The following is a 16,567-nucleotide window of genomic DNA, read 5'->3' as shown; positions in this document are numbered from 1 at the left end:
CTTCAGTCGTGTCCGACTCTGTGCGACCCCATAGACGGCAGCCCACCAGGCTCCCCCGTCCCTGGGATTCTCTAGGCAAGAACACTGGAGTGGGTTGCCATTTCCTTCTCCAATGCATGAAAGTGAAAAGTGAAAGTGAAGTCGCTCAGTCGTGTCCGACCCTCAGCGACCCCAAGGACTGCAGCCTACCAGGCTCCTCCATCCATGGGAGTTCCCAGGCAAGAGTACTGGAGTGGGGTGCCATTGCCTTCTCCGTTTCATGTGCTTATTGGCCATTCATATGTCAGTTATTTGGTGAAAAGGCTGTTAGATCTCTTGCCTACTTTTAAAAAATCTAGTTGTTTGTTCTCTTGTAAGAGTTCATTATGTTCTTCAAATCCTGGATATAATTCTTTTGTCAGATTTATGGTTTGAAAATTCTTTCTTCCAGTCTGCAGCTTGCATTTTCCTTTTCTAAGTGATATCTTTCAAAGAGAAATATTTTTAATTTATAAAGTCCTATATTTGTCAACTCTTTCTTTTAGGCTTTGTCCTTTTTGTATCCTGAAAAATATTTGTCTAAACCAGGATTGCAAAGATTCTCTATCTTCTTCCTAAAGTTTTATGAATTTAGCTCTTATGTTAGGTCTATGACTCATTTTCAGTTAATTTTTGTATATAGTGGTGAGGGTAGTTCATAGTTTTCTATATGGTTATCTTATTAATCTAGCACCATCTTTTTTCTTCATTTGTCACATTTGTTGAAAATCAGTTCTTCATTCAACAGCTGTCTCTCCATGCGCCACTGTCACACCGTCCTGATCACGGTTGCTTTATTGGACAATTTGAAATCAAGTAGAATAAGCTCTTCACCTTTGCTCTCTTTTGAAAGTGTTTTGACTAGTTCAGATCTCTCAACTACAGATCGGCACTTGCCATCTGCCTCTACAAGGATTAAATCTTGTGCTGCTGCAGCTAATTTTCAACACCCTCTGAAAGGAGTTTAGGGCAGAGAGCAGAAATGAGGCACTCTGTGCTCTGGGAAAAGCTGGCAGAACAGGTCTTCAGATAGTTAATATTTTCCAGAGCTGATTAGCCTACCTCTTGTATCTCTGGGATTCCCAGATGGCTCAGAGCTAAAGAGTCTGCCTGCAGTGCAGGTGACACAGTAGACGGGGGTTCAATCCCTGGGTCAGGAAGGTCCCCTGGAGGAGGAAACGGCAACCCACTCCAGTATTCTTGCCAGGAAAATCCCATGGACAGAGGATCTTGGCGGGCTACAGTCCGTGGGGTCCTAGAGAGTCAGACACGACTGAGCAAGCATGTGCACTTGCATCTTCTCGTATCTGAAGAGCACTGAATGCTTCATGGCAATGTCTGCTTCTTGGGACTCGCATTAACGAGACCAGCAGTAACCTTCTGCAAAAAATACGTGCTTTGATTGCATGTGCTCACCAATTACCAGAATCAGTGTGTGCCGGCTTTCCTCCCTGCCTCTCTGGAGCAGTTTCTCAGAGCTGTCTGAAATGCTGCCTCCCTGACTATAATCCTCATTTTGCCTCAGATAAAACTTGCAGCTTGTGCATTTTTTAAGTTGACACCTCTATAAAATTTTAGAACCAGCATATCAGTTTATAAAAATTACCTTCTACGATTGTCATCTCAACAATAGTGAGTCTTGTAATCCTTGAACATGGTCTGTCTCTCCATTTATTTAGATTCTCTTTATCTCAGCAATATTTTATAGTTCTCAGTGTACCAGTCGTACACATCTTTTGTTAAGTTATTTTTAGGTGTTTTCAGTGTGATTTACTCTTGAACTTGTGACAAATCACAGCATTTCTTAGATGTTAATGAACCAGTCTCTAAATCTGAGACTTGGGCCAGACTTAAGGAGATCCAACCAGTCCATTCTGAAGGAGATCAGCCCTGGGACTTCTTTGGAAGGAATGATGCTAAAGCTGAAACTGCAGTACTTTGGCCATCTCATGTGAAGAGTTGACTCATTGGAAAAGACTCTGATGCTGGGAGGGATTGGGGGCAGGAGGAGAAGGGGATGACAGAGGATGAGATGGCAGGATGGCATCACCGACTCGATGGACATGAGTTTAGGTGAACTCTGGGAGCTGGTGATGGACAGGGAGGCCTGGCGTGCTGTGATTCATGGGGTCGCAAAGAGTCGGACACGACTGAGCGACTGAACTGAACTGAACTGAAGATTGTATAGGAGTAAATATTGTATTTTACCTACATATTTTCATTATGCATTTTCCTAGTAAAATTATTTTGACTTCCTCATCTTTAGAGCATGTCCTCGTTGTCTTTAGAATTTGAGTTATGTTAAGGATTGGACTTGTTAGTGGTACATATCTTGCAGAATTTCCAGTTTCCTTATGGTTTTTCATGTAAATACTGAATTACTCCTATCCTAGTCACTGATCTATCATTTGAAGTTTTGATATATATTCATTTCAAGTTGAATGTAGGTGATGATCCATGTGGAGATGAGTCAGTCACTTAAGGAGTGAGTGTTCTGCTGCCAACCCAATATATTTTTATCTAATTCCTAAGAATTGTGGTATGTTTTTCCCAGAAGTTTAATGAAATTAGAAATATCAAATAACCTTCAAAAGTTTTTCTATTTGGAAGATTTTTCAGTAAATTCAGAGACATGAAATCATTTTGGGAATTCTTCCAGGCCAAATCTTGACTTCTTCACTCTATGGATTATCTTGAGCGCGTCTTTATAATCCTGTATGGCCTTCATCTAGTTTGACCAACTTAATAGTTTTGGAAGTTTTCCTCGAATTTAAAACTTTACGTTTAGGGCATGAAAACTGATTTCGCTGTTATGTAGCAGAAAATGTAACTAGGAGGGTGATCCTGAGTCCTGCCACATGTGCGGTGCAGGCGAAAGCGGTGGCTGCTGTGGCAGCTCATCGCCTGCTCCTGAAGCCGCTGTCTCCCTCTCCCGCCCTCTAAGTCTGAGCTTGCTGGTGTAGGGCTTTGATGTTAGCAAGTCTGTCTCAGGAAAAAAGAAACTGCCCTAATTTCACTGCCCACAGTTAGCCGTAAGCGACAGTTTGGCTTTTTTTCCCTTTTCCCTTCAGTTTCCTGGGGCAGCTGTAGTTAAAGACTGAGGGACTGTCCTTTAGTTTCTGTCTTAGAACATTAACTTTTCACAAGCTTGTGTTTTTCCAGTGTTGTTTTATAGGACTCAGTACAAATGACATGAGTTAGACTAAGAAAGTGTGAAAGAATGCCCTTTTCTGTCCTCCTTAGGATGATGACTTTGAGTTTACTGGCAGCCACCTGACAGTGAGGAATGGCTACTCGTGTGTGCCTGTGGCTTTAGCAGAAGGTCTGGACATTAAACTGAATACTGCGGTTCGGCAGGTTCGCTACACAGCCTCAGGTAAGTCTCTACTAGTAAGATAAATCTCTTACTCTGAAATACAGTCCTGGTCTTCTGTTGAGTTTGACCTACTGAAAAAACATTAGTTACTTTTCCTGATAGAATGTTTTACAAGCTATGATTCCTGAATTAAAATTTTTTCATTTACAAAAGTATTGAGCCATTAGAGCCTTTAGAGGCTCTGACCCCATCATAGTACAGACCAGAAAATGGGGCAGTTTTCAGAGTCTCCGCTTTGAATGGATTAGCAGTTAGCGTGAATTTGTTTGTTACTGTTGTTCAGTTGCTAAGTCATGTCTGTTTGCGACCCCATGGACTACAGCTTCTCTGTCCACCATCTCCTGGAGTCTCCTCAAGGTCTTGGCCATTGAATCAATGATGCTACCTAACCATCTCATCCTCTGCCACCCTCTTCCCCTTTTGCCCTCAGTCTTTCCCATCATCAGGGTTTTTTCCAGTGAGTCAGCTCTTTGCATCAGTTGGCTAAAGTATTAGAGCTTCAGAACCTTTAGCATCAGTCCTTCTAATAAATATTTAGGGTTGATTTCCTTTAAGATTTACTGAATTAGTTTGGTATTTAGATCCAGTGAGTTTGGATCTAATTTTGCTAAGTAGATTCTTAAATACCAGGAATTGGGCCCCTAGGCTCCATTGAGAGCCACCCCTTGCATTTTACCATCTGCACCTTCATCTTTGGCTTTTCCTGTTCAGGTGGGCCAACTGCTTAGGCTGGTTTCTCGTTTTGGGAGCAGTTTTGCTGATAGGTTGACCTCGGAGCCTGAACTGCCCTTTGATTCCTATGGCAGTGGTCTCTGTGCTCATTTTTGCTGCTTTCAGGATACAGTTCATTTGGAGTGCAGAGAACCCGTCATTCCAACCACTTTTGGAATTTACTTGAACACCTTAGAAAAGCTTGTTGATCCCCCTCTGTACAGACTCTCATGACAAATGGAGATGTGGCCACCAATCTTGCCACATTTTTTTTTTTTTTTTAACAACAAATGAAACAATTTTCCATTTAATTTTCTCTTCAGAGGCAGCTTCTAGCTGATGGTGTTAAGATCTGCAGCCTTTAAATAGCCATTTGCAGGCAGGTGGAGAATAGTGAAACTAGTTTTTTGTGTCATTTTCCTTAATTCTGCAGCCACAGAAGATGGGCACGTATGGAGCACTCATTCTTATTTTGAGCTGTTTGTGTATTTTTTGGAAATTATGTGAAGAGGCATTCATTGAGGAAAAAATGGAACACAATTGAGAGAAAACTACATTACCCGACTTACAGTACCTTTTCTGTGGTCAGCTTTGAGCTCGCTCACATCCTGGCAGGCTAAGCACCACACCCTGGTGCATCTCGAGAACAGCAGCTCTGGCTGCAGGCTGCACCCCCAGGCCTGCACAGCAGTCTTCTGTCTGCTGGCGCCACTCGCCTCCTGGTCCTCAGGAGCTCCTTAACCGCAGTGGAGAGGCATTGCTTCTGCTGGAATAGGCATTTTACTCTTAATTTTGGTCTAAATTTATAAAACTTGGTAAATGATAAGGTCTTGTTAGTACAGAAGAGCACTAGGGTCAGTCAGGAAGGTGTGGGGTGGTATGGTGGTGAAGTTCGAGGACTCTGAAGTTGACTGTTGGGTCTGAATCCTGGCACTTGTTACCTATATGGCTTCAGACAAGTTACTTCACTTCTGCCTCAGTTTTCTTTTGTAAAAAATGAGTAGAACTGATGTCATAGGCAGGTAGTAAGAGCCGCCTGAGACAGCATGTGGAGGCTGCTGTGCACGAAATGTTCAGTGCCCTTGTCAGTCTCATCCTATCACCAAGAAAGCCTTTTCCCTCCAATCTCTCTAGGGTGCGAAGTGATAGCTGTGAATACCCGCTCCACAAGCCAGACCTTCATTTATAAGTGTGACGCGGTCCTCTGTACCCTTCCCTTGGGCGTCTTGAAGCAGCAGCCACCAGCTGTTCAGTTTGTGCCGCCTCTTCCTGAGTGGAAAACATCTGCAGTCCAAAGGATGGGATTTGGCAACCTCAACAAGGTAACTGGGCACCTCTCTACATTCCCAGTGCACAAGTACCACTCTGATGTCAGGGTGAGGGCTGTCCGTTCACTCCCTTTACTTCCTAATTATATATCAAAGTATCCACGAGAACTGTCTTCTGAGGTCACTTCTCAAACCCAGGCCTAGAGAAAGAGAGCGCTAAAGGTCCTCCTGAGTAGTTATTTATAATAGGGATTTCTAAACTTATATTGAGAGTAGATTAGGGGAAACTTTCTGAGGAAGAAGTACTTCCCTGTTGGGACACAGCTGTGCTTACAGCCCTGTTCTCTGGATTCCACCACCAGCTCACGTGCTTCTCTCTCACCGCAGGTCGTGTTGTGCTTTGACCGGGTGTTCTGGGACCCAAGTGTCAATTTGTTTGGCCATGTTGGCAGCACAACTGCAAGCAGAGGTGAACTCTTCCTCTTCTGGAACCTCTATAAAGGTAACTGCTTTCCAGTTTTCATCTTTTTCACATCATTATAGGAATAGAGAATCAGTAATATTATACTCGCCTTCAAGGAGTGCACAGCTTAGTGGGAAGTATGCATAGTAAGGAGGCAGGCAGCCTCAGGAAGGGGCAGTAAGGAGAGGAGTGAGGGTGCGAGCTCCGGCGCCGCAGGAGGAAACGTAGGAAGGAGGACTCTGCTCAGCCAGGGGCCAGCCCCGGGAGAGCTTCTGGGGAAGGAAAACGTGAACTCCTCATGCTCAGGCGCTTGTGTCTGACCTGCCCCTGAATCTTTGATCACTTCTTGTTTTATATTCTTATGTAATTGGGTTGCTCTTAGCTTTATTTAGAACTTTTTTAAAAAAAAACAAAGAAAAGTATATTTAGATACCACCTCATCCTAAGAAAAAGGTGTAAGACATTCTGTGCAGCAGTTTCAGGAGGCCTGGCCTTGACGGTGCAGACACACGGATTAACCAGTTTGACTGCCACCCTGGTTCTTGCCATCACTCCTTACTGCCTGATACCGAAGCATCCTGCACGTGGCCATCCTTCATCCTTCATTTGCTCCCTGGGCACGGCGCTTCCAGCGACCACTGAACACTCTCTCTTTCCACTGCCCACCTTCCAGTCCAAGCCACTCTTAGCTGTGCATACCTGTCCAGTCACCAGTAACCACTGACTGCTGTCCCCGCTTCTTTTTTTTTTTGATGGTTTTCATTTTCATGGCCAGCATGAAGGGTAATTAATCTAACCCTTCCTTTCTATCAGCTTCCTCATTGTCCATCCCTTCCCCAGCCTCCAGGCACACTTGTCTGCTCCCCCGGAACCCTGAAATGCACCATCCTGTCTGCTACTTCTGCATTGTACTGGGGCCTGGGCCTGGGCTGCTTTTTTTCTTCTCCTTTTGTTTCTTGCCAGCCTGGCATACTCTACCCAGCCTTCAGTCTTGACCTAAAAGACTCTTTCAAAGAGACCTTCCAGGATACATCTGTCCCCACGGCCTCAAATGTAAATGATGTCCTGTGTTCTTTTCTCTCTAGTCTGTGTTTTCGCAGCTTTTATCATAGTTTGTAATTACATATCTGATTTTTTGGTTGCCCTTTGGGGTCTATAGTTTTTATATCCCCAGCATCTAATACTGTGCCTATCGCATAGCCTGTTGCACACAGGGCCATGAAATGGGTGAGGAAGGGTAATGGTGAGTATGACAGCTAAGAGGCTGCAGCCCTGGTCATGGAGATGTCTTGAAGGATTCTGTGCCTAAATAAAGGGCCACTTGTTAGCAGGGTCTGAAGTGTATCATCAGGACTTCAGTATTCTGCCAGGTTACGTGCAGTGAAGTACATGAGTCACATTTCACTTACAGCTCCCTTCAGGGGGCGGATTCAAGTTGCTAGTTCAGAAACACGTCTAGTCTGTTGGCCGTCAGATTTCAAACAGCCAAGAGTAATGTGGGACCTGACAAGGAAGTACTTGGAAAAAGTCTGTAGGACTCTAGAATTGTCCTTTGTTTCTTCAGCTCCAATACTGTTGGCACTCGTGGCAGGAGAAGCTGCTGGCATCATGGAAAACATAAGTGATGATGTGATTGTTGGCCGATGCCTGGCCATCCTCAAGGGGATTTTTGGCAGCAGTGCGGTGCCCCAGGTGAGTAACCAGGGCGGGGCAGTCAGGGATCTGGGGCCGTAAGACTACAGGAGGGTTCGACGGATCTCCAGTCGCAGCATAGATTCTTGGTCAGGGCAGTTTCAGCCAGAATCAAGTGTGTGCTGGGTTTACTGTGTAGAGTTCATGCCCCAAGTAGTTTTGAGAAAAGCCCCCCCAGTGCATGGGCCCGGGGATTGAGAAGGCTGTGTGCTGCCTTTGCTCACTTGTGTTGTTTGTTGTCTCTATGTGTGAAGTCACACTCCTCACCTGCCCCCCAACTTCCCCAACCACCTTTTAAAGTGGCCAAACTCCCTTAAGGAAGTTTTAAGAGATTATCTTGATACTTCTTTCCTATTATTAAGTCCATTGAAACACTCTTATGATTCCTTTGAGATAAGGCATATTAATGCTTCATGTGAATTTTAGAATCAAAGGGGAATACAGGTCAAGCCCTAGGTGGATCTCTGGATTCATAGCGAAGGCAGCCTGGAACCTCCTCTCAGCCTAAGAAGGCATTTGTGTTTTGTTTCCGAGCAGCCACATTCATCACTTGGCCAGCACTCATGTCTCACTGTATCCCAGCCCATCACAGCTTTTCCACCTTTCAGAAATGCATGATTTGTCCTTGGTGTCCAGTAATAACTTCCACTCTTATCTTTTTCTTTAGCCCAAGGAAACTGTGGTATCTCGCTGGCGTGCTGATCCCTGGGCCCGAGGCTCCTATTCTTACGTAGCCGCAGGATCATCTGGAAATGACTATGACTTAATGGCTCAGCCAATCACTCCTGGCCCCTCAATTCCAGGTGCCCCACAGGTGAGAAACTGGCAAACTCTACCTGAGCTTATTTGGAAATAGGCCAGTATCCCAGGATTTCGGGGTAAAAATAGTGCTACTGGTTTGGTTTTGTTTTTTCGTGTGTGTTCTTTATTTTAAGATTTTAATTTTTTTAAAAAAGATTTTCTTCAAATTTTTAATCTGTTCTCGAACCTTTCAAGAGCAGAGGGGAAGGGAGGAGAAATATTTTGTGTGTCTGATTTGTTACTTATTGGCTTTGTCTAGTCTTTGTTCAGAATGGAAGAGTCCAAGTATAGACCAGTTACTTTTTCCTCATTCAGATTGTGTGTTTTAATCGTGCCCCATTTTGTACTGGCTCACAGGATTGTTGCAGCATCCCAGTTACTTAGGGGCCTCCAGGAGATGCCCCTGAGAAAATAACCTGAGGTCTTTATGAAGTCATGGTTTCCCAGAACCCTGTGGCGAGTCAGGTCTGCTCTAAACTGAGGCAGGTGTCCCAGAACAAGAACAAGTACTGTGTTCTCTGTGGTACAGAGTAGTCAGGACACCATGCCCCCAGTACACGCTACCTCAGGCGAAGGAAGCTATAAATAAGTCCAGCTGCATCACCCTAGAATAAGGCTGCACTGAGTTTTAGTGCCCCATCTCTACCTCTCTGTGCTTTAGGGAGTTGCCTGCTAAGAAGGGAGAGACCCTTTTTGGTAGGATGATGAACCAGTAATGGAACGGAGGTAGTGAGCCTTCAAAGGCCAACAGGAGTTGGGCAGTTCAAATACAATAAGGCGGCATATTTGCAGCCTGCTGATTTTCTCTAACTTTTTTTCCTGAAATAGCCTATTCCACGACTCTTCTTTGCTGGAGAACATACAATCCGTAACTACCCAGCCACAGTCCATGGTGCTCTGCTGAGTGGGCTGCGAGAAGCAGGAAGAATTGCAGACCAGTTCTTGGGGGCCATGTACACACTGCCTCGCCAGGCCACACCCGGCGTCCCTGCACAGCAGTCCCCGAGCATGTGAGACAGACGTGTTAAGGGAAGAAGCCCGTGCGCGTGTCGTGTCTTTGGCTGCATAAGCAAAGCTCTTCTAGCAATATAGATTCCACTGAGAAACTCACCCCGCATCTGGGCTCCAGCTCAGCTGCTAAAGCAAAGCCCATGATGGTCAGGTGGCTGAGGAGGTTGCCTCCTCTAAGTGACTTAGAGCCAGGGAGGCACTTGTTGCATTAGTATGAGAGTCTGTGTTCTTCATTAGGACTGAGGGAAGCAAGTACTGGGAGAGAACGTCTTTTGTCTGTCTGTGGTGGTTTTTTATATTTTGAGAATAAAACTTCATAGAAAATCAGGACTGATTTTTGTTTCCCTTTGGGGTTAGAGTTCTATCTAAAGCTGTTACTCCTTTGAAAATGCCAAGTTTATCCATGTTAAAATGAGATAAATGAGAAAATGGTTTGCTGTGATCAGAAGACAGGACCTACGATTTTCACATGGGAGCAAAATGCTTATCTGTGGGGCTAGACTCGCCCACCACCGGGACTGTGGGGTGACCATGTGCCAGGGGTATGAACCTGCAGGTCATGCATATGGGTGTTAGGAAGCTGAATGAATTGTCAAGATAAAACACAGGCCATGAACACAGGCCATGACATAAAGTTTGACTAGGCCTCTGGCAGACCGTTCGGGCGTTATTCCCCTAGATTCACTCCCATGGGTATGCTAACTTTCCATGTCTCTCCAAGGTGCTGATACAAAAGTTTAAGATCAAGGGTTTAGATAACAGCTACGCAGACTGTCAGGATATTCCATTTCCTTGCTCCTTCAGCTTCTACTGACTGTATTCCTTGGCTTGTGGCCCCTTCCCCATTTTTTTTTTCTTCTTTTTCTTTTTCTTTTTTTTTTCCCTTCCCCATTTTAAAAACACATTACCCCAATCTCTGCTTCCATCTTCACGCCATCTTGTTCTGGTCTCCCTCTTATAAGGATACTTCTGATTTAAGGGCCACCCAGATCACCTCTCCTGTGTCAGAATGCTTAGTCATATTTGCAAAGTCATCTTCGCCATGTAAGGTTAAAATGTTTTTACAAAAAAGGAACTGCACCTGTTTCTTCCAAAGGGCTCCTAACAAACTATGTTACCGTAAGTGTAGGTACATAATCTGCTTCAATAAGTTGGATTTTACTGTTAGTCAATTCTTTCCTAAAAATAGTTTAAATGAGATTTTATCCTTAGTAAGATTTAAGGACATTATAGTCTGACTAGAAGGTGGAGATGGAGAGGGCATTTTCCCCTCGTTAGAATGAATGACAACCATGGGAGAATTTGCACACCAAGATTAGGACAAGTGGGGTAACCATGACGTAAAGCTGAGAACATGGAGGAGAAAGTATACTGACTTGGGAACAAACCTATATTTGAACCCTAGCTTTGCCATGAACATCTGTTACCTCAGGGGCTTACGTGTCTGATGTAGTGATACATGCTTTTTAAAGAGTTTGTGTTATTTAATGACACAGGCAGCCTGGGAGATACAGATGGTGGTTTTGTGTGTATGTGATGACAGATAAGCCTAAAAGTAAAATGCAGCAATGAAATAACTGCTTTATGATTCTAACTCCACTTACATGAGTCTGAGGAAACATCTATAGCCTCAGCTGTTTCCAGTCCTTAATGACATCTGTAATTGGCTGAGTATTTTCAGTAAAACACAGTGAAATATACTAGCTGCACCAATGCATAGCAACAGTTGTACACAGAGATGACATCAAGGAGAATGGCATCACTGACGCACACTCACACAGAGCATGTGGAAACTAGGGAGCTTTATTGGTTACATATTGTGCTGCAGAGCCAACAGACCGCATTAGAGCCAGAGGATACATGCAGACAGGCAGCTTCGACTATACACATGCACCCCAGGAGCCCTGAGTCATTGCTCATGGCTTTGCCCTGGTTTCCAGCGACAGGGTCTGGCCTCCTCGGTCCCGTGCTTGGAGCAGGAATGTAAGAGAAGCTGCTGCACCCAGCCTCCAAGGGGCAAGGGAGCGGCCAGAGGACCTGCCTGAGCGAGTAGGTGTAGACCGCCACACTGATGTGTCCCCAGCGAGGGGGCCTATAAGGTAATAACAGTTTATTTGAGGGCTACTTCCCTAGCCCTCCCATCTTTAAAATACAAAAAAAAAAAAAAAAAAAAAAATAGACTTTATTCTCTTAAAAATACATTCCATTCAGTACATGTTCTGAGCTGTGAAGCAGCAGGAAAATAGGGCCCCTTTCCTATGCTCTTGGCTGTGAGGCTGTGAGAACCCTGTTCCCAACCTGGGGTACTTAAAAGGGAATCCCTAAAAGCAGCTCTTCCAAAGCAGTCTTGTCAGAGTAACAATAAGCCCACACCAACAAAGGCAGCTGGGGACCCAGACAGGGGGTCCCCAGTCCTTTCCTGGGAAGTGGAAGCACTTGGCACTAACCCACTGAATGTAAAGAAGTAAAACTACCCCGAGATGACAAGTCCAAGATCAGTACAGACGCCCCCACCCCCATGAGAGGATGATGAGTTATGTGCAAGCTCGCCTGTGGCTGAGGTTGGAGTCCTTGGCCCCACTGCAGAGCCCTTCAACCCACCCTGTAACTGTTTCCTTGCCGCACAAAAGCAGAACAGCCACAGCTTCCTTGTCCACCATCCCCACCCTTGCTTTCTCTGGTTGTTTCGCATGTCACAAGTGGTGAGACAGGCGGCAACAGGTGGAGGAGACCAGCTCCTTGCGTGTAGCCAGCTCTGCCTCCAGCGCCCCTTCCTCCAGCCGAGCAGCTCTTGGAGTGCCAGGTTCCCCGACCCTCCTAGGAGCCCTCCCGCAACCACACATCTGCCAGGAAAAGTCCGAGTCAGAGCCAGGCTGTGGAAGAGACTGGTTGTACAAAGTGGGTGTGTTGGCTGGGACAGTGGGAATATTTGGCTTGATGAGACAATTATTCAACTCCTAGGTCTCCCACTTGGAAGTTTCCTCCAGGACCTCTGATGGTGAGGTCTGGGGCCAGACAGTCATGCCTAGATTGCTTTTTGGAAATGGGCCTTCCAGCTTTGGAATCTGAGAGCCAGCCTTGCCAGCCATTTGAAGCCCAGAGGAACTGTGCCTCTAGCCTTCACTTGCTATTACAAATAGTATTTTCTGCAATGTTGAGGACATTTAAAAATAAAATATATTTTACAGCGGGCTCTAGAAAGTGTGCAGGATAAGGAAACAATATTTGTCCTGAAATAGTTGTACAGTCAAACCCTATTGCACTCAAGAGTTTAAGTCAGCAGCCCCAGCAAGAGGGCACCACGGCTGTCCCTCTCCCACAGAGCATTCGGGGCGGTGGCAGATGCTGGTGCTGCTGAACTGTGGAAAGATCCAGACTTTGGCACCAGGAGCTACAGCACCAGAATCCAGGGCTCCAGACGCCCAAAGAGACAAGAATTATTGCCGAGACCTTTGCCGGCATGGTCTGGCGCCTGTTTCCACCCATAGAGAGCCACAGACCTAACTTCTGTAGTCTCAGTTGACTACCACAGAGGTCTGTTTCCTCTGGACTCTCAGGGTTGCTGACCAGTGAAGAGTGGCAGGGAGGCTACAAGTGAGGGGCTGCAGCCTTGAGCCAGGAAAAGCAGCAGGAAGAGATTCTGAAAACAGCATCTTGAGCATCTGAGGCAGCGATGAGGAGAAAAGGCAAACCACATTACAACCCTTGGATTGGCAAACCTCCGGGAAATGGAAGTATGAGCAAAACACTCCTGTCCGTGAAAGTCAGGTAGGTGCTCCCCAAGCCTCCTCCAAGATCGCCAAACCTAATGCAGACAAGGGAGGGGTGAATGCTGGTTCCCACCCTGAGTGGAGGCAGAGAAGATTCGAGAAGCACTGGAACCGGGGATACACCAACTTGTGTCATGGAAAGCACGTGGCCTGCTGTGCAGCACTGGGCAAGGTTGGTGTTGAGAAGGGCCACAGAAACCATCTAATCTAACCCTTCCATTTTACAGACTGGAAAAACAGGGCCAAGGTAACTTCTCTGAATTCATCCTCTCGACATTGAAACACAGGAAACTGAAAAGAAATAAGGCCCAGAAAAACAAAGGCAGTGGGAAGGACACATGTAAACCCATTTGGACAATACTTTCCAACAGTGAGAATTAACCCCCTACAGGGTGGAAACAAAACTTACAATGCCATGTTTTAGGACCCTTAGAGACCATCCATTTTAAAGAACTAATTTTATAGATAGGGGAACTGAGGCCCCAAGAGGACAATGATTTGCCCAAGGTCACACAGGAGGAAGTATAAAGCCATGAAGAAAATAGCTTTCTCAAGTTCTACTCCAATGCCATCTTTCATTACGAAGGAACACTGTCAGCTTCATAAAGGTAGCCTTTGAAAAGGGATCCCTTTGAGCTGATAGAATGCTATAGAAAAAGCAGTGTGAAGAACATATGGTTCTTCCCCAGGGGACTGGTACAAGGATGTACCAGGTTTTTTTCGGTTTTTCTTTCCGTGGCTTCCTGAAAGGCTGGCTGCTTTCTGAACCGTGTAAGCCTGGGGCTCTCGATGGGCATGTTTACCTTTCCTCCAAAGTCGTCACGACGATCGCTGGTTTGCAGCGCTCACGGGCCCGCTTCTGGTAGGATGCATCAGCCTGGTAAAGTGCGATACCTCCTCCTCGGGGGACCAGGAGGAGGAACAAAGTCCACGCCTTTTTCATGGAGCTATTGCTTTATGGAGTGACTGAAGGGAAATCGCTTCTTCCTGTCCGCTCTCCCCCACGCTGGCACTTCCTAGAAGGCAGAGGATGCTGGGTCTGGCCCAGTGGAGTCTGGGAATATTCCAGAGGAGATGACGCAGTCAGCCTGAGGTCTCCAGAGAGCTCTTCCTGCAGAAGAGCAGGCCAGGCCAGCAGCACAGTGGGTGCCCAGGGAAGGAGACACATGAGGCTCGTGCGCTCCCAGGTGCCTTAGGAAGGTGAGCAGAGAGCCAGGGTTGGTGACGAGGGACGATGCCATTCCAGTAGGTAGGTAGGGTACCTGTGTGCTCTGCCCCTGGAAAACGATGGTCAGCCAGGGAGACAAGTCAGAGACATGTCAACCTAAAGGGTAGTTCCGTAAACCCTTAGAGGCAATACAGATCTCTTGCTGTAAAAGTCTGAGGAATGCCACAGGGGAAGAAACGGAGGCCCCCCAGATGGAGCTGATGGCTGGTGGGTGCACAGGCCCCTAGGGCGAACGAGTGAGCTGGATGTGGTGAGGATACTAAGGAATCAGAATGTTAACCACACAGAACGGGTTGCCCTACAACACAGACCCCACCGAGGAGCTGGGAAGAGATTTGGCTGCTGTTGTGTGGTGGGGATCCAAGGGGTTTTCTAGGTCTTTCCTCATTTGGGGGCCGGACTGGCCCATCCTACCTGGGGGACGGGGACAAGGAGAGAAAACTCATGCATCAGGGAAGGCTGGGCCCGGGTGGCCATGCACAGCTTGTAGTTTCTGATCCCCTCTGGCCAACTGGCAAGCAAGGGGCCACACCCAGGCTCTCCGCAGTCTCCCAGCCAAGGCCTGGGGTCTGGCCTGGCTCTTCCTCAGGGCGGGAAGGTGGACGAGCTGAGAAACAGGGGCAGAGGAGACGGCAGGTGTCGCCCGCCGGCTCAGTTGTCCTCGGCACAGGGCCTGGTGGGCCGCAGCCGCTGCTCAGCCCGCGCGCGCCCGGGCTCCGGCAGCCCCTGCGTCACGGACAGTTCAGACCTCTCAAGGGAGTTGTGCAGTCGTCTGTAGATGCTGAGGGTGCAGTCGTCCCCTTCCTCCTGTGCCAACAGGACAAAAGTCAGCTGCGCAGGACAACCCAAGTGAGGATCGAGATGCCCGCACGCCCAACCCCATGGTCCTTCCCTGTGGAGGGAGATGGGGTACAGAGAGCCAGCAGCAGAGCTGGCAAGGGAAGGCCGGCAGACAAGCTCCTGCGCCAGTTCTGAGCTGCTCAGGGCTCCCGAGGTAGACTGGAGGCCCACAGCTGAAGGGAACCCCAAGATGGACAGCGCCGGAAGCAGGGGCACTGAGGCGGTGCCCCCAACAGGGGCCAGCAGTCCTGGAGGGCTGCACGTGCAGGCGGCCTACCTCTCGGGATCAGAGCCAAGTGCTCGGTGGACAGGCAGGGAGGTGTGAGAAGGAAGACGGCCAGCTCTTATCCGACTTCCCGCCCACAAACCACCAAAGGCTCACGTGCCTTTCCTGCCGTATCCCGTACGTGCCCCTCACCCTACACTTTTCAGACAACCAAAGCTTCAGCTTCATCCAACTTTCTCCACTCCTTGCAGAATTCTGCCTTTGGAATGTTCTTGTTGGTCCTTCCACCCAAGTGAATGCAGATCAGAGAATGCAAGTGTGAGTGAGAAGGTCCAGTTGGCAAGGTAAACGAGCGCTGGGTTTAGAGGTCAGAACCGTGGATTCAGATCTCAGCTCTTCCAGTAATTCACCTGGGTGGCCTCGGGTGAGGCACCTTGTGTCTCTGACCCTCAGCTTCTGTGTCTAAAATAGAGGAATAATATCGCCCCACACACACCCCAGGGCTGTGGGAGAGAATGAACAAGACGCTGGGCGGAGAAGTGCTTTGTCCGGTATTGAGTACCCTGTAAAGACTGCCAGGGCTTTTAAACTCAATACAGTCACCCCCTACCTTTTAAAAGAACAGAACAATATCTTGGGTCGAAGATGTCTTTCTTCATCACAGGACTCACATCTGAAAGACTCCCAGGGGGTTCCCACCACATGCTGATCTGGTGCTCTGACCCTCAGGTAAGGGGAGATTCTGGATCTGTGTTCAGTAACAGGCCACACGGAGCCGACCAGCCCTGCCCTCAGACTGGTGGTGTAATGGGCTAGACAGATGCGGGGGACAGTGATGCTCGGGCATAAAGCTTATCACCGTAGGCCCAGTGGAAGCCCTAGCTCTCCTCAGCCCCTACATACCAGCGGCTGGCAAAACTCTGTGGTCTAAACGGAAGAGGCAGCCAAAGACCTCCCTGCCTCGGCCCACCTCAGCCTACAGAGAGGACGCGGGGCTTTCCCCGTTTCACCAGCGCCTCCCTGCAGCCCACGTGCTCCTCTGTGGGGCCAGGAGCCCGGCGCCTCTGGCTGCTCCAGCAAACCGCGAGAACAGGCCACACCTCTCCTTTCCTGTACCCTTCATGTACGGAGGCAAACAGAAAAGACAAATTGGGAAAGAGGAT

The 16,567-nt window shown here is 47.5% G+C and overlaps 2 protein-coding genes across 8 annotated transcripts in view; one reads left to right on the top strand and one right to left on the bottom strand.

The window, feature by feature from the left end:
- Window positions 1-9,667, top strand: part of KDM1A (lysine demethylase 1A) — a 66,067-nt gene extending 56,400 nt beyond the window's left edge. For both annotated transcript variants that reach the window (XM_055574202.1, XM_055574201.1), the window contains 6 exons: window positions 3,262-3,394; window positions 5,240-5,427; window positions 5,761-5,875; window positions 7,401-7,528; window positions 8,196-8,342; window positions 9,158-9,667. In XM_055574202.1, coding sequence (XP_055430177.1) covers window positions 3,262-3,394; window positions 5,240-5,427; window positions 5,761-5,875; window positions 7,401-7,528; window positions 8,196-8,342; window positions 9,158-9,343 — 897 coding nt within the window. In that variant the 3' untranslated portion in view covers window positions 9,344-9,667. The remainder of the gene's footprint in view (window positions 1-3,261; window positions 3,395-5,239; window positions 5,428-5,760; window positions 5,876-7,400; window positions 7,529-8,195; window positions 8,343-9,157) is intronic.
- A 1,458-nt stretch (window positions 9,668-11,125) lies between these two features.
- The window catches only part of LUZP1 (leucine zipper protein 1), a 95,475-nt gene continuing 90,033 nt past the window's right edge, over window positions 11,126-16,567 (bottom strand). For 5 of the 6 annotated variants that reach the window (XM_055574198.1, XM_055574197.1, XM_055574194.1 and 2 more), the window contains one exon: window positions 11,126-15,145. In XM_055574198.1, coding sequence (XP_055430173.1) covers window positions 14,990-15,145 — 156 coding nt within the window. In that variant the 3' untranslated portion in view covers window positions 11,126-14,989. The remainder of the gene's footprint in view (window positions 15,146-16,567) is intronic. The other variant, XM_055574200.1, reaches the window with a different exon arrangement.

The sequence above is a fragment of the Bubalus kerabau genome, chromosome 3, assembly GCF_029407905.1.
Source record: "Bubalus kerabau isolate K-KA32 ecotype Philippines breed swamp buffalo chromosome 3, PCC_UOA_SB_1v2, whole genome shotgun sequence".
NCBI lineage: Eukaryota > Metazoa > Chordata > Mammalia > Artiodactyla > Bovidae > Bubalus > Bubalus kerabau.
The sequence above is the reverse complement of the archived record's forward strand: the minus strand, read 5'-3'. Positions and strand labels throughout refer to the sequence as shown.